The sequence below is a fragment of the Phyllostomus discolor genome, chromosome 1 (assembly GCF_004126475.2).
Source record: "Phyllostomus discolor isolate MPI-MPIP mPhyDis1 chromosome 1, mPhyDis1.pri.v3, whole genome shotgun sequence".
Lineage (NCBI taxonomy): Eukaryota > Metazoa > Chordata > Mammalia > Chiroptera > Phyllostomidae > Phyllostomus > Phyllostomus discolor.
The window spans coordinates 177,151,199-177,174,679 of record NC_040903.2 but is presented as its reverse complement, the minus strand read 5'-3'; the positions used below and the strand labels follow the sequence as shown (position 1 = coordinate 177,174,679).

Below are 23,481 nucleotides of genomic sequence, written 5' to 3'. Positions count from 1 at the left end.
GGTCAGGGGCCAGGAGTTCCGACGCCCTCTCCTCTCACTTGCAGGTGGGAGTTGTTCAGTACGGAGAAGACGCGGTGCATGAATTCCACCTCAACGACTACAAGTCGGTAAGAGACGTGGTGGAAGCCGCCAGCCACATCGAGCAGAGAGGAGGGACAGAGACCCGGACGGCATTTGGCATTGAATTTGCTCGGTAAAAAAAAATATTTAAAAAATTTTTAATTGTTTTAAATTTTAGATATCATTCCGGTTATATATTGCTGGGTAACAAACCCCCACAAAATTGAGTACCTTGAGACAATAATTTATTAATCCCTCAAATTTCTGGGGATCGGCTGGGCCCAGCCTCTTCTCCCTTGGATTTTTTTCATGTAGTCCAGTGTCAGCCAGGACTGCTGTCATCTGAAGGTCTGATAGACTGGACATCCAAAATGGCACACCAGTGTGACTAGCATTGCTGCTGGCTGTCGACTGGGAACTCACCTGGGGCTGAGGACCTGAGTACCCACACGTGGCCATATGGCTTGGTTTTCTCATGACAGGGCAGCTGGGCCCTGAGAGGGAGCATTCTCCAAAGGGAGCTTTCCACACAGGGATCCACACAGGGCCTCTGAGGCTGCCCGTGACCCAGGTGCAGAAGTCCCAGGACATGACTTTGACTGAGCGAGCCGCTACAGCCAGCCCAGATTCAAGGGGAAGGGAAACGATCCTGCCTCTTGATGAAGCACCGGCAAGGCAGAGAGCACTCGGGATGGGAAATAGCTTGCAGCCAACTTTGTACAAGTTGTGGCTCCACCACAGTGACGCTATGAAACAAGCATAGGTTCTGTGAGGGCAGAATCTTCCCGTGGCGTCTTTGTCAGCAGCGGAGTGTGGAGAACAGAGTTAAACCAAACCTCTGAGGGTGTAGAATAATGAGGCTGGCTCCTTAAGAACCACGCCAGCACGCATCCGTGCTGACAGTGAATGCTGTCTCTGGCCGCTGTCCACACAGACGGCTGCGTCTTTATTCCAGTGACGCTGCTGCTGCCGCCGCTCCTCAGAACATCGTGCTCGCCACCCCCCACCCCCGCACCGCACCCGAGATCAGTGCGTGACTTTCAAGGCACATCCCCAAGATGTTTCAAGTTGAGGCCTAAACTCCTGAGATGACTGTATCCGTGGCATTTAGATTTTAAATCGTAAATTTCACACCTGCGAATATGAGTTCTGCTACGTTCATTGAGACCGCAGTCCCGGCTCCTTATAATCCCACCTCGAACAGGGCGAGCCAATGTGTCTACCAGAATCCTGCAGTGGCAGCCATATGGGAGTAACATGACTTCATGTGGCCAGAAGATTTTTTTCCAACCTCATAACCCTTATGATTAAGTTATTGCTCCACTAACATATTTCTGTTTGCTGCTAAAACTCGCTCAAGCTTTTTCCATAAATGAGCATCCTTCCATGTGAAAATGGCCCTTGCTCACTCTCACGAGGAACAAGCCATATTTCTGTTTTGCTGTCATTGGGGTGAGCCCCTGAGCCCCAGCAGCCAATTATGGAATGTCTGGGGAGACAGAGGGAGCCTGTGCCCAGAGCTATGGCTTCCTCAGTGTAAGGCTAACTACCCTGTACGGGGAGGGAGCCCCCGTTCTGGTCTCCTGTCACAGCCCACCAACCCCAGGGCACTTGGAAATGTGTGACTCACTGAGTAGTTTGAACCTTTGGTGACTCGGGCAACAGCCAGACCCACAGGCTGCAGTGCACAATCTGCATTTCAAGTGACATTTGAAATCCGATCTTCCCAGCCTGCCAAGTTTGGGTCCCAGATTACAGCCAGTGAAAGACTTTCTCTCCTCACTCATTTATTCATGATGCACTTTTGCTGTGCACCTACAAAAACACAAAATCCAAGCCATGGACTTGAGGGGTCACAGAGATGATAGCCTGTGGCCCCAGCCCAACAGGGAAGCTCTGGTAAGTGTCAGCCTGACTCAGGGAGGCTGAGAGGGGGAGCAGTCCACGGAGGGGGCCGGGAGGACTGCCAAGATGGGTGGCATTTGGCCTGTCCTAGGAAGACGCCAGGAGGAGGTGGAGAACAGGCAAGCCTCAGAAGACACTCTGCCCCGAGGAAGACAGAGCAGAGGGAAAGCTGAGGGGAGAGGAACACTTACACTCCGAGCCACACTCTGACCACAGGCTGCAGTCCGTGTTGGGGGCTGGCGAGCCACACAGCCGGGAAGATGACTTGGAGCCCAGCTGTGAGGGTGGTGATGTTATAGCTAAAACAAGCAAGAATGGCCACTGAAGGTTCTGAGGATGAGCGTGTCATCGTGAGACGTGCCCGTGAAAGTCGAGCTGGCAGCCACATAGGGCTGGGCTGCAGGCGCAGGGACTCTATGGTGCAATTCCACCTTAGTTCACATGGCTCTTTTTATTGCACATCTATTATGTGCCTCACACTGTTTTAGGCACTGGGATGGATCAGTGAACAAAACAGACATGTCCGGCCTTCATGGAGCTGACATTCTAGCAGGTAAGGCAGGCAATACATAAAGAAACAGATAAATCACGATAAAGTCTGTGGGAAGAAATAGAGCATGGTAACAGGGTCGAGCAAGTTGGAAAGGGCAGGTATTTAATCAGCATTAACAGAGTCCTCAGGGAAGGCTGCCCTGAGACTGACATTCACCTGCAGGAGAGGAGGAAGTCGGCCAAGCCAGTACTGGGGGGAGCATTTGAGGACGGGGGCAGCTTGGACAAAGGCACTGAGACAGGAGCATGCCTGGTGTTTCCAGGAGCAGCAAAGAGCCCAGTGTGGGTGGAGAGGAGTGAGCAGAAGGAAGGGCACAGAGGGATAGCGGGCCAGGTCAGAAAGGCTCTGGTGGGCCGGTGGCAGGACCTGGGAGAAACAGCAGCCATCGCAGGTTCTGAGCAGGAAGGAAACGTGAAGTGACCTTCTTTTCCATGGGGTCACACTGGCTTCCAGGTTCATGGAAACTGTCGTGAGTATAAAGCTCTCACTGCTCTCCAGGAACATATAATCTGATTTACAAAGGACCAAAGCCAAGTCTTTTGCACAATACAGAAATCACAATTCTAAATCTGATGATTCATGCCAGTACTTACCCAATTACAGATTCACACAGATATTCACACGAGTCTACTGCAGTACGTGGAAATATGATCCTGAAATTGTTCTTGAATCTACGTATAATAAAACCTGGTTTTCCCCACTACATCTTTTTGCATGGAGTTTTGTTCCTGAGCCTGGTCCTCTAATGATACCATGGAAGCATCTAGAATCTCCTTTGAGGAAATAGCAGAATTCTCCCTCCACTGGGTCGGACTTAAGCCCAAAATCTGCTCTAGCCATGCTGAGGGTGCCTCTGCCCGCCGCTAGCCCCCAGCTTACACCAAAATTAGAGGGCTTTTTAAGTCAGCATATCCAGAATATCATAGAGCTGCTAAGAGAATGGCAGAAGGTCTGTTAACCGGTGGCTTGAAGATGCTGTGCACTACTCTAGTCCAAGTGCTGTGAATTCCTCAACATCTCAGTCATGCATGTCAGCTCATCAGCTTGCTGTGTAACAAGGGATACCTCTGGTCACCAAAGCCTTGGGGCCTGGAGACCGACCAGCTCTCACCTAGCATTGTGGAGCTTAAACCTGTGGGTCAGACCCACGAGGAATCCCTGCAGAGTCTAAGGGTAACATTTGTTTTTAGATCGTTGTTGGCAAATTCTACCTGCTGGGCCAGACTCTTGGGCCAGACCATGTCTGCCCTTCTCAGAACCTCACAGTCTAAAGGAGGGGGAGCCACAGAGGCCCCAGGAGCCAGTGATGGTTTGGGAGCCAGTTTTCCATGCTCCACAGGCAGGTTTCCAGCTGCAAGAAGAGTCTTTCTGCAGCATCGGGGTCAGTGTGCCAGCCCCTCCCCCACCCCGTCCCCTGGCTGGATCGCCTAACAGGCAGGCCAAGAGCCTGCTCCCAGCACTGAAAACAAAACAAAACATGAGAAGGAGGAATTATTTGCCGTAGACGTTGATATTTAATAGTTCCAAAATTAGAATCAGGTTGTCCTCGTGGGAGAGAAATCAGAACTTCGTCAGGCTTCGTTACCGGGTTTTCTGGATTAGTGTTGTGTGGGTGTTAAGTTACCCTGACCCAGCACCTCTTCAGCGCAGAGGGAGGCAGTTCTCAGTGCTGGTGCCCGTTAGAGCGTTCCAAAGAGACTGGTGCTCAGGCCCCACCCAGAGATTCTGATTTCAAGAGTCTGGGTAGGGCTTAGGCATCAGTTAGTTAGTTAGTTAGTTAGTTAGTTAGATAGTTAGTTAGTTAGTCAGTCAGTCAGTCAGTCAGTTTGTTTGTTCTTAACTCCCCAGGTGATTCTAATGCGCAGCTGGGTTTGTCAAGCACCAACTTGGAGCCTCTGAAGTTCTCCACCTGACTTTGACCTCCCCTGCCAGGCCCACCCCACCCCCTCTGTTTGCCCAGAACAGCATGATCAGGACCCTAAAGGGCTTTTTAAAGTCACTTGTTGAAGACAAGCAGAGATCCACTGGAGTGGTCTGGGCATCTCAGCCCTGTTTCTCTGTGGTCTGAGGTCCCCAAACCTTCTGGGTTGCTAGAGATGGGCGTGGGGTGCATGTTGGCCCTGCAGCTGCCCCTCTAGGGGAACACCAGGGCCTGCCCCATCCCCATGTCCCTCTTGTGACGCCCCCCCCCCATGCTTGGGTTTTAGCTCAGAAGCTTTCCAGAAGGGTGGAAGGAAAGGGGCCAAGAAGGTGATGATTGTCATCACAGACGGGGAGTCCCACGACAGCCCAGACCTGGAGAAGGTGATCCAGCAAAGCGAGAGGGACAACGTGACCAGATACGCTGTGGCCGTGAGTACTGTCCCGCCTGCCCTGCCCCTCGCCGCCCCCGCCCACAGGCTGCCGGCTCTCTTATAGAAGCTTTACCATCAACCCCTGGGGGACTCCCAGGGGCATTTTCTGGACAGTAAAAAAGCGTCTGGTCCCTCAGATGGTTCTCTCTTTGTCTTATCTTCTAAAGAGCAAGATGAGAACCTCCTTTCTGCACTGCCTATGCCTAGCCACCATAGTCACAGGGTTTCCCCTTGATTTCTACAGAGGTTCTGAAACCCCAGAAAACCAGAAACCCTCCAGTCTCCCGACCCCCAGAACCCCATCTTAGAACAGGGCCATCTCTGGCCCCTACTACAGAGTCTGTTTCAAAATGCAAACGAGGCCAGGCGGTGAAAGACAAAGTACCATATGAGCTCACCGATAAGTGGAACCTAATCAACAAAACACACAAGTGAGCAAAATAGAGCCAGAAACATGGAAATAAAGAACAAACTGACAGTGACCAGAGGGGAGCAGAGAGGAGAGGGGGATAACTCGGGGGAGGGTCAAGTCAAAGAACACGTATAAGGGACCCACGGACAAAGACAGGTAGGGTTGGGCAGGGTAGGGCAGAGTAATGGGGGAAAATGGGAACAACTGTAATTGAACAATGAAAATTTCTTTAAAAATGCAAATAGGACTCTGAGGACTACTCATGTCTATCGAAGCAGTGACTCCAGCCCTCCCTGGGCCCCAAGGTCAGGGACCAAGGGTGTGTGAGGCAAGTCTGCACTATGTCCTGGTTTGTCGCCCGCCCTGTTCCCTGGCAGGTCCTGGGCTACTACAACCGCAGGGGGATCAACCCAGAAACTTTTCTAAATGAAATCAAATACATCGCCAGTGACCCCGATGACAAGCACTTCTTCAACGTGACCGATGAGGCAGCCCTGAAGGACATCGTCGATGCCCTGGGAGACAGGATCTTCAGTTTGGAAGGTAAGCGATTCATATAGAGAGGGGTCTGCATCCCTGGGGTCACATCAGGTAAAGACCTCGGAGTGAAATCCAACCCGCAGAAGGAAATGGTTTTGCAGGAGCCCTCCCTTCACGGTCAATGCCAACACTTGGGCGTTACCCTGCCGCACATGAGGCTGTGTGCGCTCTACGAACAGCCCCTGGAGGTGGTTTTGCTGATCGCCTCCTCCTTTAGCCACGGAGGAAACTGCAGCTCAGAGGAGCTGGGTGACTTGCCAACGCACCCGCAGCTTGAGAAGGAGCTGGGGTTTGAATGACAGTCACCAGATTTAGCAAACAGAAAACACAATCTTTGTGGCAGACTTATACCAAAAAAGATTCATTGTTTGTCTGACATGCAGTAACAGTGTCCTGTATTTTATCTGGCAACCCTACTTTGAACCCAGCTGGGCTGACTCCGGACCCTAAAACACTCTATCTCTGCCTCCCGCTCCACCAAAATGCTTTTTGCAGGGTTCCTTCAGGTTGCCTCCCTCTATTCGACTGAAACTCCAGGTCTTTGCACCATGCATTGCAATGGAGGGCGCTTTCCACACTGCGCTCTGCCATGTGGGGGGACTGGCAAGAGGTGGAAAGCAGCGCCCCAAAGCCTGAGCAGTCTGCAGAGCGTCGGAAACGACAAGCTCCAGACACAGGAGGCAAAACACAGCCCCCGAAGACCAGGCTAAATATAAAGTAGGAACCTGAGTTTTGACACTCACACTAGAACTTAAATATCCAAACCAGTGTAGCTCTCAAAATGATCGCCCTGGGTGACAAGAACACTGGCTCCCTTGACAAGTTGAAGGGCCCTCTGCGGGGAGGGGCTTTGAGCTCGCAGGAAGTTTCTCGTGCGCATCTGTGGGGGTGCCAGTCTCCCCCCGAGGGTCTGTGTGATGTTGAGGAATCACCCAGAAGCAGCTGGAACCAAGCATGGTGAATAAGAGGGGCGAACGAAGTAGGGAATTCCATTTCTTGCCCAAACTATTTCTTTCCCTGCACTTCTCTTGATCTCTCTCTGATTTTGACTGTCTCATGGTGGACATGCCCCATGATAGAAGTTGTCCTGAACCCTTCCCAGTGGGGAGTGGACCACTAATAATAAACCCACATGACTACCTGCAAGGTGCTCAGTGCCTCCCTGGCAGGGTGCCTGCCACTTCGGGCAGACAAGGCCGGGCTCTGACTCAGGGCCCGGCTCATCTCCCTGAAGGTGCCTCCTAGGAAACGAATGCTGTGGATTAAGCTGCAAGTGTGTGTGGCACTAAGCCATCAGCCATGGAACCAACCTCTTTCTGTCCCTCTATCTTAGGCACCAACAAGAACGAAACCTCCTTCGGGCTGGAGATGTCACAGACGGGCTTCTCATCTCACGTGGTGGAGGTACGGACCGGTTCCCAGCTGCCCTCCCACATGCTCGGCACTCTCGTCACCCTCCTGCCTTTCCTGGGCTGTCTCTTACCGCCTTTCTCTTTTTCTTGGAGTCTCTCCGCCTCCCGTTTTCTGTGGCTGGAAGAGGGACATCAAGGTCATCAACTTACAGCAAGTTGCCTTACCTGCCCCGTGCAGAGAGCTGATGGGGACATTTCCTTGAGGGCCAGTGGTCCCATTTAGTCCATAGGGTCTTGTGCAAAAGCCAGGCCAACGTGGCAAAACTGACTGTGTGTGCTCTAATTGTGCCCCCACGTGACCGAGAAGGTCTGTGCATGCAGGGACCCAGCCCTGCATTGATGTCAGGAGGGTGGCCAGCAGTGTCCGATGTGCTCTGGTGGGCGGCCCTCATGGTCCCCCTCTCCATGTGAACTCAGCATCAGATTATAGAGGTCCCAGGTGAGCATGCAGTGTCACAAACAGCACGTCCAGTCTGGGGCTCTGCGGGGCAGACCCAGTGCCTCAGGCCATCACCCACCCTCTACACACTGCACCTGGTTCTGACGCACAAGCTGAAACTCATGGGATTGCCTGAGGGGCGGAGGAGGTGCCACCAGTGAAAACGCTTTATAAACTGTCTGGGTATAAGCCCTGCCTGGGAGCACCGCGTGCAGGGAGTGCCATGTGGGGAAAGCCTTGATGTGTCAGCATCTGCACGAGCTCTCGTGGGCATGCTTCAGACAGACACGTGCCCCAGAGGTGTTCTGCCCAACTGAGATGGAAAGGGCAGAATTCCTGTTCCCAGTTTCCACCAAAGAAACCGAGTCACAGAATGGTTGAGTGACCAGCTGAAGTGCTCTAAGTGAGAGAAATACTCACCCCATGCTTTCCGCTACACCTGGGGACATATAAATAGATAAAGGTGAAGGTAACGATTGGCACAAGTATAAAAGAATAAACAAGAATTAAAAAAAAAAAGATTAAGTTAACATTTCAGCTGGCAGCAGCTCCAAATCTAACTGGGGAGATAGATTCATAAATAGTAAGTTCAGTCTCCTGCTTCTCATTCTGTGCCCTGTGTACACCCAGAAATCAAGGAACTTGAAGAGAAGGGAAATTAAGAAACTTCAGGTATTTGGGGGTGCTTGAGCTGAGCCCTGATAAAGGCCCGCGCAGCTCGGTGTGTGGAGCAAGGTGAGTCCTCAAGGACCTCCAGGTTCCCCAGCTACAGGGGAAGACCAGGACTCAGAGCCCCAGCTTGTTATTTAGGTCAAGGTCATGCACTGCCCTGTGCGGCTTCTTCTATATGCCCAACTCTTGTTCTGTTGCCCAGTCACAGACAGCAGGATGCCTCTCCCCATCCTGTAGATACGGACCCATTTCTTCTATCGCCCCGTCTTGTTTTCAAGTGATAGGTACCTGGATTTTTTTTATGTGATAGGACTTTGAAAAAGAAGATTACATTTGATTCTGAAACTCCTTAATATAAAAAGGAGGGAGGGAGGGAAGGAGGGAGGGAAGGAAGGAAGAGAAAGAAAACAAAACGGGAGGGGAGGGGAGGGAAGGCGGGGAGAGGAGAGAAACCCTTCCAAATCCAAAGAAATGGTGCAATTTGATGGTGGGTTGTCTGGTACTGTGACCAGCCACGGGGTTACTATTTTAGAGCACAGAGATTTTTTTCATGCTGCCACTGATGCCATCCTAATTGGCCACAGCCAGCCTGCCCCTGTGGGTCCAGCCCCACACCTCTCAGGGTCAGTCAGATCTCTCTGGGGGTCGGGGGAAGGCGTAGCCAGCCTTTTAGCTCTGCCCAGAGCAAGTCCTGAGCCCAAGTGCATCCATCTCCCGGGCAGCCCCAGGCTGCATCTCCCCCAGCAGGGCTCCACTGTGGTGGCCTCAGGCAGCTGCTGCCTGTGAATGTGCTGAGGAGCCTTCGGCTGCCCTGAGCCTGTTTAGTTTTGTCAGAGGAAAGGCCTCTAGTCCTGGGGGGCGGACCCAAGAGGACGTTCTCAAATGGCAGGGGAAAGGCCCAGCGCCTCATCGCCCTGTCTGCTGCCTCTGCCTAGCAAGGAAACCAGCCTTTGAGTTAGAAAGGGTAAAAACTACAAGAGGAAGGAAGGGACCAGGACCAGTGTAGGTGAGAAGACCCCAAGACATCACCTGGCCACCCGAAGAGCTCAAGACTCCAGACCACAGGAATCGCATCCCACGCTGAAGGCCAAAGATAGAGCCACTGGGGAAACTGAGAGAGCTGGAGCCACCCCAGGCGCTGTAGTATTAACTTACAAGAAGGGGGAAGAGAATATTCTGGAAATTACCCTCCGAAAGACCAGCTATGGATCCCTGGTCAAATTCTAGAATGGAGTTTTTTAAGCCAGTGTTTTCATTAGCATTTAGAAAGCTGTCAGCGAAGGTCACTGAGGGCTGAAATAGCTTCTATTACTGCTGGCTGTCTGCTGAGGTGGTGAACTCCCTGTCAAGTTGGGTAATCAAGAAGAAGCTACCAGAAAGCTTGCAGAAGGGGACATAGACATTAATAGTCTATAATCGCCAAGGGCCACAAGGGGAAGGTGTGGGGGAAGGAAGAGGAGCCCCAAGGGGAAGGTGTGGGGGAAGGAAGAGGACCGTAAATAATTGATGCCGATTGGTGACAGATGGACCGCGGGGGAGCTCCTCCTACATGAGGACTCAGCAGAGGGATTTCACACTAAACATCCTACACCAAAGTCCACAAATCCTCCTCCACAACAAAAGTTTACAGAAGGAAGCAGACTTTTTAGGGTGGATCTGTCTACACAAAAACTTGGGTGACTCACCCCAAGATAAAAAGAGATCGTTTTTCCTGTAACCTGCACGTGAGGCGCTGACACCCTCCTGCCTGCTCGGCCTGTGCGCTCCCACAGGCCCTCCTGGGGCGGTGGGCTGGACAGCTAAGGTTCTCAGTTGTTGAAGCCTTAAAGCTGTAATCTTTCCTGAGAGTTTTGCACTTGAGCTAGTTGTGCATATCTGATCCAATCCAAAGCAAAGGAAAGACCCAGGAGCTGTGAACCCCTCCTGAGCCCCCATACGCCTGAGCGCTGGGGCAGACTCTTCATCTGCCAGCTAGGCCAGGCCATCGGGGCTGTCCATCAGGGCTGTCCGTCACGGCTGTCCGTCACGGCTGTCTATGGGCCCCTCCCATGAGGCCAGGACATGGTATGCTTATTCCAGATTATTTACAAGGTGACTCCTGGGGGCAGGAATCATTTCCAGGTCACTAGGGCCCTCCTAAGTCCAGCTATGTGTCCTTGGGCTGTGCCCTGTGCCCAGCACCCAGCTCCTGGGCCTTGTTCTGGGAAACTCTGAGCAGAGGCCGCCAACCCTCTAATCTTGACTGGGCAGTCAAGTGCAATGTGCCCCTTGCCCCCCACAGCCCCTCCTCACTGCCCTGGCCACCGGCTTCTAGTAGCACACACGGTGAGGGGCTCCTCTCCACGGAAATATGGAGGGCCCGTTTCTGGGTCTTTCCTACCCAGCTCCATCTAAACATCCTGGCACACATCCTTCCTTGGGCTCCACTTTGAGCTTGTTGAAAAGAAGTCTAATGCCAGAATCCAAGCAACCAAAGCATCACCCACCCTCGTAATGATATATTTGCCTTAGAAGGGGCTCTTGAGAATGCAGTCCTGCCCCCTCTACAGTTACCTTAAGGTGGACACACAGGCACCAGGGAGGCAAGGGGGAGCCTGGGGGAGGTAGCACTGGGTACCCTGAGGTGGTCCCCGTGCACGCCGGTACACAGGACCACCGGTGACCCCCTCTGCCCGCCCCCACAGCCCTGCCTCTCCAGTGCCAAGAAGAACTGCTGGCGCCTGGTGTTCTAACTCCATTACTGCCTGGCTGTGCAGGCACAGACAAATCGTTTAACCTCCCTGACCCTAGTCTTTGAATAGATGTCTGAAAATTTTTGTAGAACTGAATCCTGAGGCTTGGAACTGAAGTGTGCATTTTGAGACTTATGTAATAATCAATCAAGTAAAATTTTCCTAAACTCCCTTTCTAACTCCACTGTGCACCCACCCCCTTTCTCAACTGGTCAGCCGCTCCTGCAGGGCCCCAAGTAGACCGTCCTTGCCTCCAGCCAAGCACTTCTCACAAGCTGAGGGGGGCTCATCTGTAGCACTAACTTGACTGAGAGATCTGATTCTTCGACTCCTGCCTCCTGGAAGTGCTTTATGGATGAATCCATCAATGAGAAGAGCCACTATGTATCAAGTCCTTATTAGCTTCTGAGCACCTGCTAAGAATTAAAAATGCTAATTCTTACAACAGAACAGCTGAGGAAGCTGAGGCTCAGAGAATGAGAGAAACCTGCCCAGGCTTACACAGCTAGGAGCTTTGGAGGAGGAACTGGAAGTCAGGAATGTGTGTCTCTAGAGCGCACACTCTAACCATAAGGCCAGGAACGCTCAGCCTCGGCCCATTGATGATCCAGGCTGGATACTTCTGTGTTGTGGGCTGTGCTATGCACGGTAGGTGTTCAGCAGCACTCCTAGCCTCTACCCACCAGATGCCATGGCAACCCCAAAACCATCCACAGCTGCGACAACCAAACTCTTTTCAGGCATTGCCAAATGTTGCCTGGGGGCTAAACAACCCCCAGCTGGGAAGCACTGCCCTAGGTTACACTGTTTCCAGGGCTGGGGATGCGACCAGCCCGGCTGGGAACATGGACATCTGGAGCATGGAGCTTGGGGAGGTAGGGCCATAGCCCAGGGAGCACTCAGCTCATCTGGGAAGGCAAGGCTGAGGTCAGGTCAGAGGGCAGGGAAGAGCCGAGCTGGCAGGACCTGGTAGTGCTCACCGCGCTCAGGTGAAGACAGGTGCAGGTCCTCCTCGGGGAGGGCACAGACTGGGCCTCGGGCCATCTGAAGGCCGCCAAGTCTGCACCCTAGTTTTTGCACAGAGCATCAGGAAAGTCAGCTTGTGCCAATGACCCATCTGTGCAGGGGCACCCAGGCACACCCTGCTGATGTCTGGCAGGAGCCCAGGGGGCCCCATAGAAAAGGAGGCCACAAATCAGGGAGCAGGTGCTGGACCTGGAGAGTGAGACCTGCTGCTTGTTTCCAGCTGGGCCTGCAGGCCTGGCTTCCTCTCTCAAGACTCTGGCTTTGAGATGTTTTGAGATGTTTTCCAAACTCTGAATGCCTGGGCTCCCACAGCTGGAAAAAAATGGTGACATAGTGAAGTTGGCTCTGGTGGCCTTCACTTGTGCTCTCAGCCAGCTCTCTCCTCATGGTGCACTTGTCCTCAGTGGGGCTCTCCCAGCCCCCAGCAGACCCCTCCCCAGAGAGGGCCTCCCACTGGGACCACAAGCCTGCAGCCATTGCCAGGGTAAAATGGCATAAGGTGAGAGCCTGTGAGCCATCCCCCGGCCACGTGCTGCCAGGTCCAGAAGCCCCCAGGGATCCCCAAGCCCCACGTGAGCTGAGTCCGCATCAGGTTCCCCAGCAGAATCCCAGGCACTGGGCTGAGCACCCTTCTCAGTACATCGCACAGGACTCCAGTCATCTGCAAAGCCAAAAATTCATCTTCAAAGTTTCTCCATGAAGCAAAAAAACCTGACATGTAGTTGCAAACTTGAACTCAGCAGGCAGAGAGAGGGAGGAAAGGAAGAGAGAGAGCTGAAGCCCAAACGCTGCACCCCCCTCAGAGGAGAGCTCGGATGGAGAGCTGGAAGCAGGACCCAGAGGCCTCTGGGAAGCAGATGGGTGTTTCCTCCTCAACCTCCCTCCCTGGTTGAAGTCCTAGCTCTGCTTCTGCCTTGCTGTGTGACCTCGAGCAAGTCCCTTTCCTTCTCTGAACATCAGATGCTCATTTGTCAAGTGCAGATAGTGACATCTGTCCTTCTGCCCTCACACAAATGGGTCCCTGGATGAGAAAGTGTCCTGGAGAGCATGGAGCACACCCACGTTCGGGACTGTTGGTGGCGACTTTGCGGGCAGAGTCCTGGAGCAGCTGGCCCGGACCCTGGCTCCCGCAGATCCTCAGACCCCCCCAGGCTGAGGCTCGAGCAGAGCAGGAGGAAGGAAGCCAGTCAGAAAGCATGGCGTTAGACACAACCAAGCGCATCAGACTCTCCCAGACTGGTTTATTTACAGTCGTGAAAACACTGTCGGAACAGTCCATTCTACCTCTAGGATGCTGAGATTTTCAACCCTTTGATAAGATCAACTTTACTCTTTAAAGTGACACCTTGGAAATGAGAAAAGAAAGCTCTGCTTAAGGTTCTCAGTCTTGCCCCCTCCTCTGCCACCAATGACACTAGTGCAGGGAGACCCTGCCTGTGTGTTTCGGTGGCTCTGACTGTCCCGAGGCCAGAATCACATTTTTCTATTGGTACCATTGCTCTGAGGGTAAGCGGGGATTGAGCACCTTGGGCCCCAAGCAGTGGGGGAACCTCACATCCAGACAATGAGCCGGGCTTAGGGAGGCCCAGCAGGAGAAAGGCGACTGACTTCACCAGCTCGCGCTTTACCAGCCCAAAGCTGCTTCCCCACCCTTCAGCCCCAATCTCCAGCGTAACCCCGGAAGGCAGCCCCTCCCTGCTTCCACCACCCTTCTGGTCCCTCGTTGCCCCTGCTCACTTCTCTTCCTCTTCCAAGTGCTTGCTGTTTGTCTTCCTGAGCCCACTAGCTCCTTGGACTGCTTAAGGAGGTGGGGTGGTCGTGGATAGGGTGCAGGTGCAGCCCAGAGTGTGAGCGGACCCGGTCCTTGGGAAAGGCCCCTGGACTCAGTCATGTAGAGACTTCACCTCCAGGAGGCAGAGCTTCCTGTCTTCCTGCCCAAGAACTGCAGCATCCGCTTACCTTACACCTAGTGACAAGCTCTGTCCTTGGGGTTGGTGGTCATGGATGGCCTTGGCTCATCTGTCCAGCCTCATCTTGAACCGCTTGCCCCCTCTCACTCACTGTTCCAGTCAAACAGCCATCAGACAGCCTTCGGTTCCTTAAAACCGGAGGCTCTAAACGCTCTCCAGCCCCAGGACCTTTGCACGAGTTGCCCCACCCCCTCCCAGTGTCTGGGTAAGCATCACTCGTTCAAAACACTTTGCTGACCTCCATCTCAATCTAGATTAAACCTCACTGAGGCATCTATTACATCCCTCATCACATTTATCCCGGTTTGCAACTATTACGCTTATCTGTGTATTTACTTAGGATCTTTGAGCTCCATGAGGTGTCTGGCAAAAAGTTAACAGTGAATTTTTACTTAAAAGATGAAGAAATAGGATTTTCTACCAGGGAAGCAACTCAGACACTACAAAGGAATGTGGAAGGAGGCCAAGGACAAGGGCACGGCTTGAGGGAGTGTCAGAAGGAAGGAACAGTGACAAGAGATTTCCTGGAGGGGCTCTGAAGCCCCAAGACTAATGGAGGTCTGGTTGTGGATTTGGAGTTTCTTTCTAGAACATTCTTTCTCTCCTAAGATCCCATCCTTGGGATTCTCTTGACCCATTTTGCTCTAAGGATGAGTTGAGACAAAAATGCCTGTGTGTTAAGTTGGACAAGGAATGAGTCCTTGACTCATTCAAAAGCCAAAGATCCTGGCTACAAGTTGGGCTGTTAAACATGAACCCAGGACGAGGTGCCCAGGGTGGCCGGCAGATGCCTCGTGGTGCAGGACCTAGTGTGGCTTCCCGGAGGGGGGCACCTGGGGGAGGAGAGCTGATGCATGTCCCCTCCCCAATGCCAGGATGGGGTTCTGCTGGGAGCCGTCGGTGCCTATGACTGGAATGGAGCCGTGCTGAAGGAGACCAGCAGTGGGAAGGTCATCCCTCTCCGGGAGTCCTACCTGGAGGAGTTCCCTGAGGAGCTCAAGAACCACGGCGCGTATCTGGGTGAGAGCCAGAGTGAGGGCGGGTGAAGGGCAGCGGGCAGGGAGGGGCTCTGGGAGAGCCAGAGCTCGCCCACACACGGCACAAGCGTCTGGTGCTGATTCAAGCACCAGTCAGGGCCGTCACCTCTTCAGACTGGTGCGCACCATGCCCAGCAAGTAAGTAGGTGGAATAAATGACAAGCCATGCACCTCTACCTCAGGGACTGCTTCTAGACTCTCTTCCTCCTCCCAGAAGACCCTGGTGGGTGGAGCCAGGCCAAATGCCCCTCACGAAGCCCAGCTGTCTGGCCTTGACCACAGTCACCACCTTGGGTGGGCAGGGAAGATCCCTCCCTACGTGCCCTGAGAGAGAGGGGGGATGAAGGAAGGGACTGGGAGGCCAGGCCCTCTGCCCACACACTAAGGAGGCTGTACGGCCTCCTGGCCCAGGTCCGTTCATCAGGCCTTCAGGGAGGCTGGCTCAGCTTCCACGGTGGCCCTGCCTGCGGGCCAAAGAGCCACATGGAAACTGAAGCCTCCACCGATGGACTGATGGAAGCAGGAAGTTCTCAACATTGCTTGGAGCTCTGGGGGTCAGGCCACACTTGCTCCACCACAGCTGGCCCCCAGGCCCCTCCTGCCACCACCCATCTCTCCTCGAGTGGAAGTCCAAACGGTGAGGGCCAACAGGAGACACTTCGGTGGTGCCACTGAGGGCTCAGCTCAGAACAGTCTGCCCCGCATCACGAGGCCCTGCCCCCAGACAGGTATCCATGGTTGTGCCAAATACACAGCCACACTGGTGACCCCCATGCAACGTCCTGGCCTTTCCTGAGCCTTCAAGCCCCATTTCCCAGAACACGCTTCGAAGAGCCAAAAAATGTGTCTCTGGAACCCAAGTGGACGCCCTGCTGCTCCCGTGCTCCTGCCCCTGAATCAGCTCGTCCATACTTCCTGGAGCTGCTCCGGAGCCCACCAGCAGGACCCGAGTGACAGTGTCACACACGCACACACACACGGCAGAAAGAGACATCACTCCCCAGAAACCGCCCAGGAACTGCCAACAGGCCCGACACCATCTAAAAACTGGGATGCAGTCCAAGAGTGTCTGGCAGGAAGTGGAACTCTCGGCTTGCACACCTGCCCCCCGGCTTCCAGGAGAGTTGCCTGAAGATGCTACACACTCGCCTTCCAGATGCTGGGTGGGCAACTCGAGAGTCTCAGTGATCCGGCAGTGCCACCCTGAGAACACAGACTGGCACCTTTCCAAAGAGCCCCTGGGTTTCCATTTCTCCTTCTTTCTCGTGGCTCATGAGGGGCCTGAGAGGAGCCTGGGAGCTCCCTCCTTTGAGTCTGTGAAGCTGTGGGGCTGCGAGAATCCCTGAGATCCTTACGCCCACACAGACAACACTGGTTTTCATGAGCCACATAGCAGGGGTTTGTGGGAATGAAGAGGACACTGTTTGGTCCCCGAGAGACCATCGGTGGAGGTCAAAAGCCAAGCCTGCAGGTGAAGGAGGGGCTGTGCACATTCCAGGCCAGCTGGGCCTTGCAGTGGCCCCACCTGGCTGCCTTTATTCCTCCAACTGGTGCACAGGGCACGGGCCTGGGAAGGACTGCCCCGCATCAGCGCATCTGCCCAGCTGGCCCTGAATGCACTCCCTGCGCCGGCCTGCCCTCCCGCACAGCTGAGCCATTCGGAGGGCTCTGGCAAGGCCTGCTGAGCACATGGGGCCAGAGACCAGCCTGTTTCCTCCTGCGGCAGGGTACACAGTCACATCGGTCGTGTCCTCCAGGCAGGGGCGAGTGTACGTGGCCGGAGCCCCCCGGTTCAACCACACGGGCAAAGCCATCCTGTTCACCATGCACAACAACCGGAGTCTCACCATCCACCAGGCCCTGCAGGGCGAGCAGGTAACGAAGGGGGAGTTTTGGGGTGGGGGCAAAGAAGGCTAAACAAACGGGAAAGGCTGGGCTGGAGGGGTCTGGAGGCCACCTCTTCCCTCTCAGTAGGATGGTCCCAGGCCCACAAACCTCTTTCCTGGTTGGGGGGCATATATCTCCTTCACACCAGCCTTGTAGCTGGACCCACCCACCCCCGGAAAGCCAGACCCTGGTCCCTGCCGCAGCCAGGAGAAGCTGGAGAACTTGCTCGCCTCCGTTTTGTGGACCTCTGCCCCCGACTGCCAGCTTCTCCCTGGTCCTGTGTAGAGTCTGGGGCAAGGCCACATCCAGACTAAGGCCTGGGCTACGAGGGGGCCTGAGGGGCAGTCATGTTCCTCACGCCACCTTCATGCTGCCAGGAGTTGGCATCCACCCACTCAAGGCCCCACAGGTTCGCCAAGACGCCAGTGTCTTCCCTTTTCCCGGAACGGTAACAATGCAGAACGGCCCCGTGGCCAACGCCATTGCCCCGCCGGGGACATGGTGGGTGACCAGACCACGCTGCCGAGAGTCTCGTGTTGGACAGTCATGAATGAAAATTAGAAAGCTATGATAGAGTCATTGGTGGTGAAAAGTTCAGAAGACAGAAAAGTCATTTCAAAAGCTGAGGAAAACTGTGGTCCTAAGAAGCAACATAGCTTTTCCAAGGTTACAGAGTGGACTCATGGCCAGGTCAGGTTCAGAATCCAGGACTCTTGGTAGGGCTGTCTGCATTAAGCCACCTCCTGACTCCCAACAATCCCCAAACCCGGCCTCAGCCCCTTCTGACTGGCAGCTTCCAGCACCCATGGCACCCTGGCCTTGGCTGGGCCCTGTCCCGGTCCTTGCTGTCATTCCCAGCTCCCCCCACCCCAAGCTCCCCAGAGCCTGGGAACAGCCCTATCTCCTGCCTCGTCTTCTGTACTTGGCCTGTCCATGAGAACAAGCTCCTCACTGGGTCTGACCTGAACCCTCCGGCCGTAGGAAGCCGTCATTTCACACGGGACCCAGGGCGCTGCTCTGTTCCCCGGCCTCCACCCTCCCCACCCTCCACCCTCCCCACCCACAGTCCCCCCCAGGGAATCCAAGGCTAGACTTTGAGAGCTGGAGGGAATTTGCTGATGAATTTATGACATTTTTACTGCCCAGCCCTGCCTCCAACATCCGAAGGAGAAACCGCAGTGCTGAAGGCAGCTAAATTAAGTGGATTCTAAATCACCATGACCCACATAGCTGAGGCCACATATTTGGACACTCTCCCTCCCTCCCCACTTACTTGCTGTCTGCCTCTTAATTACTTTAGGCAAGCACATCGCTGCCCTCCCGCCCCCCCCCCCCCAGTGCTTATGATTTTTTTCTCCCTCTTCTGTATTTTTATCTTTCTCTTCAGTGAAAAGCTCTTCGTGCTTCTGAAAGCACCCTAAGCCAGGAGATGACTGGGGGAGGGAGAGCCAGGGCTTGGGTGTCAGACAGACTGAGTTCCAGCCCAGTTTGGCTAAGACCAGCCTTCTGACCTTGGGCAAGCAGCTCACATTCTCTGTTCCATCCCTTCCCTCTATAGTGAGGACCGTGAGGCTCACGCGTGCTGTCCCGAGGCTGTAAAGCCTGTCACGCAGGGCCCACCCCTGGGCAGGGCTCCTTCCCTTTCCTGGGTGACCCACTGACGCATGAACATCTACCGAGTGCCTCCTGTGTGCCGGGCGGGGCCCCCAGGCCTGCAGAGGACACAGCAGGCGCAGCACCCACCCTCATAAGGCACCTGCGGAGGGAGTGACCTGAGGGATGGCACACACTCATGGGGAGGGAGGAAAGAGGAGAAGTGCCAACAAGAAAAAAGTTTGTGCCAAGGGAAGCCTGGAACCCAGCCAGGGCCTGGGCTTTTAGGAGAAGAGAAATCACTGGGTGTGGCAGGAGGGCGTCTGGGAGCCCAGCGTGGGGGCCAGAGGCTGGGGGTAGGGGGAGGGGGTCCGGTCCAGCAGGGTCACGCTGCAGAGTTTGGATATGTCCCGAAATCAAGGAAGCAGCATGGTCAGCTGCTAGGAGACCACTCTGGCCGCTGTGGGGGTGGGCTGGAGGGGCCGACCTGTAGGCAGGGAAGCCTTTGGACAGGGCCTGACCTGGGGAAGAGGCAGCAGAGGAGGGAGATAGGAGGATCGGGGCCATGTTTGGCCAACCCCAGGCAGGACTCCCTGGGACACCACAGGAGCGGGAGGGTCAGGTGGAGGGTGCAGCCGGGGGACCCTCTGATTGAGTGGGTGGGCGGTGCCCTCACCAAAGTGGGGAGCGTGGCACCCAGTGTGGGAGGGGAACCCAGTGAGTGCTCAAATGCTGCAAAGAAATCACAGTTCAGCCTGCAGGGTGCTACTCCCGTAGGTATTTGTGACATTAGAAACTGAACCAGCTAAATGTTCCACAGTGGAGGACTGATTAAACACACCTGGCACAGACATGACTTTGAATATTGTAGAATCACCAATGACTGTGCAGTAGAAAAAAGTTAATAAAAGCTCAGGACCCATCAGTACATAAACTATGTATATATATATAGTATGATCCAGATTGGAAAAACAAACACACGCACACACACACAGGGCACCACACTCTAGAGAAAACAGACTAGAAGAAAATACACTGCCACATTCATAGTAGTCGGGTGTTTGGACAATGGGTGACTTTTATTTTCTTTACACCTTTTTATATGCTCATTTCTTGCCGTTATAATGCACCCATTACAAACAGAACAAATGACAGTTGATAGAACTGAACGATGGAAAGAAAGAAGAGCAGGATGGAGACACTGAGGGAAAACAGAGGGGAAGGAAGGACACACTGAGGGGGCAAGTCCACTCCTTGGGGGCGGGGGAGTGAGAGGCAGGGGGGCGGGTGGGGACCTCCTAGCTCATTCACCCGAAATCCCAAGTCCAAGGCCGTCGTGGGCTCCCCTTCTCCGGCGGGGGGAGGCCTCTCCGCACCCCAGCCCCACAGCCCTCTCCCCGTCTCCGTGCCGCAGATAGGCTCTTACTACGGGAGTGAGATCACCTCGGTGGACGTCGATGGGGACGGCGTGACCGACGTCCTGCTGGTGGGCGCGCCCATGTACTTCAGCGAGGGCCGCGAGCGAGGCAGGGTGTACGTCTACAACCTGAGACAGGTACCTCTGTGTGCAACTGGCAGCCTCCCGGGGTGCCTGGTCCCTGCCTTCACTCCCACATCCACGAGGGAAACTGAGTCACAAGGGAGGCCAGCACCTGCCTGCTGAGCCAGGGAGGGGCGGCTAGAAAGCTCCTCTGTCACTGGGTTTCTGTAGCCAGAGAGGGGATGATGGGGAAAGTGGGGTGGAGCAAGGGCGCTGCAGGCCAGAGGGGACGTGACCCCAAGGACCCTTGCCTAGTCCCCCTGGGCCTCTTCCTGGCCTGGTTTTACAGAACCGGTTTGTCTACAACGGAACACTGAAGGATTCCCACAGTTACCAGAATGCCCGATTCGGGTCCTCCATCGTCTCGGTGCAGGATCTCAATCAAGATTCCTACAACGACGTGGTGGTGGGAGCGCCTTTGGAGGACAACCACCAAGGGGCCGTCTACATCTTCCATGGCCTCCAGGGCAGCCTTCTCAAGACGCCAAAGCAGGTAGCCCGAGGGGCAGAGCTGGGACCTAGAGGCCTTGTAGCTGGGGTTCAGCCACTGGGTGTGGGGCTGTCTGCGGTTGTCCTCTCCCAGGAAAGCATTCCCATCTCCTAGTTCTACTTGCCTTGTGTCAAAGCTATACAATGGGCACGTGTTTCTTCAGGAAAAATGGGCACCCTCTCCCTGCTGACAACAGCAGCAACAGAGCCCCAGGCCCGAACCTCACCCCGCCACGTGCATGCATGCACTTGACCTCAGCAGAGAAGTCCTACCTGGGCTCGCTCGACTCCAGAAATGCCTCATGCTGGACCCCTTGCTCCCCTCAAAAGTGACCCACCCTGGGTCCCATCCCCTCAGGGTCATTATCATTGCTCAGTATGTTATTAGTAAGATAGTCAGCATACCACGGTTAGAGATACCAATTGGGTTACCTGCCAGGTAACGTATATTTACACTTAACAGGGAACTCTTTTCAGACACAATACTTTAGTCCAAAAGTCTGACTTAATGGTAGAACTTTCGGGTGCCAGCACAGCCCAGCAGACAGCTTTGGCTGGAGAAGCATCCTAATGGCTTTGAGCAGGCTCCCTCACGGGTTCCCACTTGTGCGGGTGGCCACGCCCCACCCGGTTCTAGCAGTGCCCGGTCCCAGCTTTTCCCTCCTACTCCCCAGAGAATCGCCGCCTCAGAGCTGGCTCCCGACCTCCAGTATTTTGGCTGCAGCCTCCATGGGCAACTGGACCTCAACGAGGATGGGCTCGTCGACCTGGCGGTGGGCGGCCTTGGCAACGCTGTGATTTTGTGGTTGGTTCCTTCGCTTTTCTTGACTCGGGCTCTCCTGAGACTCATGATGGATACAGGGCTTAAAAGCTAGGCTTCGGGATCTTTGTCCCTCGTCTTTAATCACTGTCAGCCAAACTCGCCCTGTTCTTACCCCATCATGATTACAAATCTCCTTTGTATGAAATGACTGTGAATTATTCTCAAGTTCCAATCCCTCTTCTCAAGGGAGTTCTAAGATTTTTGAGCTTTTAGTGTCAAAAAGCCTCTCTTAGAATTTACCCTAAAGCTCTGGCTACTTAGGCATTCTTTTCAACTTCAGCCTTTCCAGCTACTTAAAGGAACAGACCTCCCTTCTCTGCCAGTAGGAAAGCACATATGTCTAATACAGAGACTGCTTTCCTCCAGAGCCCTGAGTAGCAATGAACTTGTGGACAGAACCCGCTAGGGAGACTAGATGGTCAACCCTGGGTCTCACATGGGACTGGCTGCCCCTTAGGGTCACCTGGGGAGCTTTTCAAACTCTCACTGCCCAGGCCTTACCCAAACCACCTAAAGCAGAATTTCTGGGGGAGCGGCCAGCAGGAGGTAGTTTTTAAAGACTCCGCCGGTGTTTGTCACCAATAGGTAGCTGAGTTTGAGAACCGCTGATATAAACTATTACGTTTACACAGCACTCTCCACTGTCTCACTTACCTGCTGTGAGTCTCACAGTTCCCATGGGAGAGACCATGTGACCCGCCCAAGGCCCCGGGAGGAACCAGCAGAGCCAGGACTGGACTTCACCCTTTTTACTCCTCAGCGCAGAGGAGGCAGCACCTCCCCTTACGCTAGAAAGAGCTGAGTATTATCAGCACAGACCATCACTCTGAATCTCTGAAGCATCTAAATCACACTACACTTACTTCGTTTTATACAAATGCATGGTTTGGAAACACGATACATTTCCTTCCCTGAATATGTCTGACTTAGACCAACCAATAGAAGAGGACGTCTGGCTGCCTGGGTGGGCAGTGCCGGGTGCACCGGGGCAGAATCTCTGGTACAGGGGCTGGCTGCCTACTGTGGCCGCACGCTGGACTCGCCCGGGGAGCCTCAACCCCAGGCTCTTCCAAGTCTGGTCCAAGGACCAAGCGCAGCAGCAGCATCACCCTAGCGCTTGCTAGAAAAGCAGCGTCTGTGCCCACCTATCAGAGCAGGATCTGCATTTCCACAGATCCCCAGGAGATGCGCCACTGTGTTAAAATATAGAAGCTCTACTTTAAGACACGTTGATGCCGATTCTGATTTAATTTGACCTGGAGTTCGACTTCAGCACTTCAAACTCCAGGACTTTGTTTGAGCTCTCCAGGTTATTCTACTCTTTGTCTGGGGTTGGGAACCACTGACCTAAAAGTGACGAGGAGGCAAAAGGAAGGCAGTATGGTCCTCGGCCAGGAAAACAAGGAAGGGCTGCCTCAAAGGCCAAGGAGGTCACTGAGCCACCCCTTATCGCCTGTGCACATTTTGCCCAATCCTTCAACAGCTGGGGCTCCTCTGCGCCCCCATCCCCACACCCTGCCTCACCCTCCAGGGGTGGTCTTGCAGAGTCCACTCCCATCGGGCCCTCCACCTTTCCCCCAGGTCACAGCAGGGCCGCCTTGGGTCCCCCCTGCCCCAGCTACACGCCCTTCTTCTCCAGGTCCCGCCCTGTGGTTCAGATCAATGCCAGCCTCCGCTTTGAGCCGGCCAAGATCAACATCTTCCACCGGGACTGCAAACGCAGCGGCAGAGACGCCACCTGCCTGGCCGCCTTCCTCTGCTTCACACCCGTCTTCCTGGCACCCCATTTCCAAACAGCAACAGTCGGTAAACCAGGCCCCTCTCTCTCCCCCACGGACTTTGGGATTGCTCTGCTTCAAAACCTGGGTTATAAGTGCCAGGTCACACCTAGGGCCACCTTCGATGACTGCTGGATGCCCATTTGGTGCTCTAATTCCAAGGGACAGAGAGGGGATATCATGCCCGTGCGGGGATGGCAGTGAGCCATGGTGACCGAGGGCAAGGCCAGGAGAAGGAAGAGGTAGTTGGGGTGCAGTT

At 54.4% G+C, this 23,481-nt stretch overlaps 1 protein-coding gene across 1 annotated transcript in view; it reads left to right on the top strand.

Moving 5' to 3' along the window:
• Positions 1 to 23,481, top strand: part of ITGA11 (integrin subunit alpha 11) — a 119,699-nt gene that overhangs the window by 68,793 nt on the left and 27,425 nt on the right. Inside the window, 10 exon segments of the mRNA XM_028506350.2 lie at positions 45 to 193; positions 4,726 to 4,870; positions 5,662 to 5,827; positions 7,158 to 7,228; positions 14,951 to 15,095; positions 16,839 to 16,987; positions 20,007 to 20,147; positions 20,422 to 20,625; positions 21,296 to 21,426; positions 23,084 to 23,246. Of these exon segments, the coding sequence (XP_028362151.2) occupies positions 45 to 193; positions 4,726 to 4,870; positions 5,662 to 5,827; positions 7,158 to 7,228; positions 14,951 to 15,095; positions 16,839 to 16,987; positions 20,007 to 20,147; positions 20,422 to 20,625; positions 21,296 to 21,426; positions 23,084 to 23,246 (1,464 nt within the window).